Source organism: Triticum urartu, chromosome 2, assembly GCF_003073215.2.
Source record: "Triticum urartu cultivar G1812 chromosome 2, Tu2.1, whole genome shotgun sequence".
NCBI lineage: Eukaryota > Viridiplantae > Streptophyta > Magnoliopsida > Poales > Poaceae > Triticum > Triticum urartu.
The window spans coordinates 61,979,326-61,982,234 of record NC_053023.1 but is presented as its reverse complement, the minus strand read 5'-3'; the positions used below and the strand labels follow the sequence as shown (position 1 = coordinate 61,982,234).

Below are 2,909 nucleotides of genomic sequence, written 5' to 3'. Positions count from 1 at the left end.
TATGAATCACATTTCTAACATCATGATATTCCTTATGCAGATAAAAATACACCTTAGTTATCAGACAAACTAAAAGGAACCGAGGAGGCATCTAGTTCGACAAAACAATTGTATATAAGTGCAGTGGCGGAGCCAGGAAAAAAGGATGAGGAGGGCCGAGTGTTGCTGAGCCTCGTCAGGGAGGGCCAGCCCACCATAATACACCATTTTCATAGCAAATAATCACTTGTTCAGATGTATATTAGGCTTAAATCAGTTGTATTAGGGGGGGGGGGGGGGGGGGGGGGCCAGGGCCCTGCTGGTCCCCTTGTCTCCGCCACTGTATAAGTGCTTAGCGAAACATTACACATTTGCCTGACGGATAAAACAATAACATAACAATACAATAATCAACAATAGCATTGTAAGTCTCCATCGGATATATATATCTCCACATGGAGACGGCACTTATTTATGACCATGTACGCTATACACATATAGGGACGTTCCTAGGGACCGACTACCGCCACTTGGCGCCCATGCATGACATGCAAATTATAAATATGTAATAAGAACCATGCACACGGCTTTTTGGACCCACTGCTTGAACGCGGACACAACAGACACGCATGCACGCGCTGTCGCAGCCGTCATGCGCACAATGACACTAGCTCTAGGATTGACTCTTTTTTGCAGGTGAGCTCCAGGATTGACATGGCCTGCCATCCAGAGATTTATTCCTTGTCATACCTCGGATACCTAGCGCATAAAGTCCATGATGAGATCTCGGTGTGGGTAGTCGTTCAGCAGGGAGTCTTCGTAGTTCGCATAGTGGACGGATTTAGCGTCCTCCTCCTCCTCCTTGTACGCCAGTAAGGGCACCCTCATGGTCGGCATGGTGGTCGTAGCAGCGGCGACGGCGGCGGCGGTGGCAGTGGCGATGTGGGAGGAGAAAACATCGTCCCCAGTGATGGCATAGTATAGGCTCAGCATGCGAAGCCTGTTTGGAGTGGCCTGCAGGGTGATGTCGTCGAACAGCTGTGGAGCTGGAACATCCTGCGGACGCGTCACCGAAGTGGTAGGAGCGCACTGGAGGATGTGGGGTGGCGTCCGCGGCATGGCAAAGGACGAAGACGGCACCGCTGCAGCGGTGGAGGCGGCGATGGGGTCCTCGACCCTGAGCTCGCGGGTGAAGTGCGCAAAGAAGCAGATCTGGCGCTGGCAGCGCGTGCCTGCATCACACTTGCGTGTGCGGAACCGGGATGGGTGCAGCCACAGCTCGAATACGCCATGCGCGTAGCGGCACCTGAGGCCGCGCGCGCAGGTCGGCGGCGGGTGCCCGGCACCGGCAAGCCGGAGCTGCGCATGCGCACGCGCATTGGCGCGGTACTCCGGGCAGGAGATGGAGATGTAGTTGAAGCGACGCGGGTCGCGGCGGCGTGCGCGTTCGTCCTTGTGCGCGTAGGGGCACGCCGTCCAGTCGTGGCTGTATGGCTGCGGGCACATCCGCACCTTGTACTCGTATAGCCAGAAGTCTTCTGGCATGGACGCCCACAATCGGTGTCCCTCGTGCGCCCACGCGCCCCATGTCGTCGGGTCGGTCAGCTGGTATGTGACCTCGCCGTTCTCCTGCACCACCATTTTATACATGTCCATTTCCATGGTTGTCATCCTTAATCAAACACAACAAACTCTCCAACAGATGAACAATACTGATGAAAAACTAGGAACTCATGGACATCATGTGTTGCTAGGCCATGGTTTTGAAAGAATGTTGAGGATATGGGGGATGATTTAGACTAAAAACTATGGACAATATATGGAGTTAAGGCATGGCCGTGAAAGAATGATGAGGATGGGATGATTTAGACTAAAAGCTCTGGGCAATATATGAAGCTAGGATATGGTTGTTAATGAATGTTGAGGATGGGGGAATATTTGGTACTACAAACCATGCATTGTTAAGGTGTATGGAGATGTGTGATCTGTGTTTGCGTTGCCGTGGGTATATATAGCTCTAGGGGATGCGGTGATTAGCATTGGGTGAGTTGTCTATTTTGTCTCGTACACATTTGTGTTTGTTGTAAAGATAATGAAGATGTCTGGGTATTTGGACATTGAGTCTTCAACAAGACTCCCTCACGAAAAGCTAGATTGTTGACCCTTCCTCCCCTTGGAAAGGAGACTTTGTGTGAGGGACTAGGATATCCATCTCGTTTTGTGGTGGCATGGAGGATCTAATGTGATAAGATGGGTTGTGCAGATGGTGGGTGTTCATGTAGCCCTTGGTGTGGTGGGCCATCTCGAGCAAGGGCATGTTTGGGTGCCTACACGAGCCATTTGTCTAAGACCATAAATAACATCTTTTGGCTAGGTTCAACAATACTCCCTAGCCGTCCCCCAAGAGATGAGCTCAAGTGCTACAAAGTGCACAATTTCATGTTGCGTAAACTCGGTAGGCCAATTGTAGAAACCCACCATTGTCTCCTCTTCTATCGGTTAACTAAGACTTATTTGTCGTCCCCTGTCCTTGCTATTTGTTCGTATTGTTGGTGATTGTGGCCATGCTGACTACATCAATTTGCAAACGACAAATATAGGTGTCGGTTTGCGCTAGTCATAACTCCACGCATAAAATACGGCCCCTCCCCCCTTCCGCACTTAGGATTTTCACACCCATGATATTGGATGGAACCCTTGAATTTATACCAAGTGATGTACAGAAACTCCCGGTAGCCATTGGTAGCACTATCCCTAATATCTTCTCTCTTGCTCTCACTCGGAAGCCTCCCCGGACATTGACACCAGCACCCAAAGGATATATTGTGTACTGTTGACCTATTAACTCACAGGTAAAATTCGAATGAAGAGTGTTGTGTTACATTGGGTAATGCAATGTTGGCCTTGACCTCTTTGGGGTAGGGATACCT

The 2,909-nt window shown here is 50.3% G+C and overlaps 1 protein-coding gene across 1 annotated transcript; it reads right to left on the bottom strand.

Moving 5' to 3' along the window:
* Positions 1-389: 389 nt before the first annotated feature.
* LOC125541026 (zinc finger CCCH domain-containing protein 61-like) lies at positions 390-1,944 on the bottom strand. Its single transcript, XM_048704524.1, has one exon. The coding sequence runs from the start codon at positions 1,648-1,650 to the stop codon at positions 739-741; it is 912 nt and encodes a 303-aa protein (XP_048560481.1). The 5' UTR covers positions 1,651-1,944; the 3' UTR covers positions 390-738.
* Positions 1,945-2,909: the final 965 nt, after the last annotated feature.

Coding starts and splice junctions, on each gene's coding strand:
- LOC125541026 (XM_048704524.1), bottom strand. CDS start 1,650: ATGACAACCATGGAAATGGACATGTATAAAATGGTGGTGCAGGAGAAC.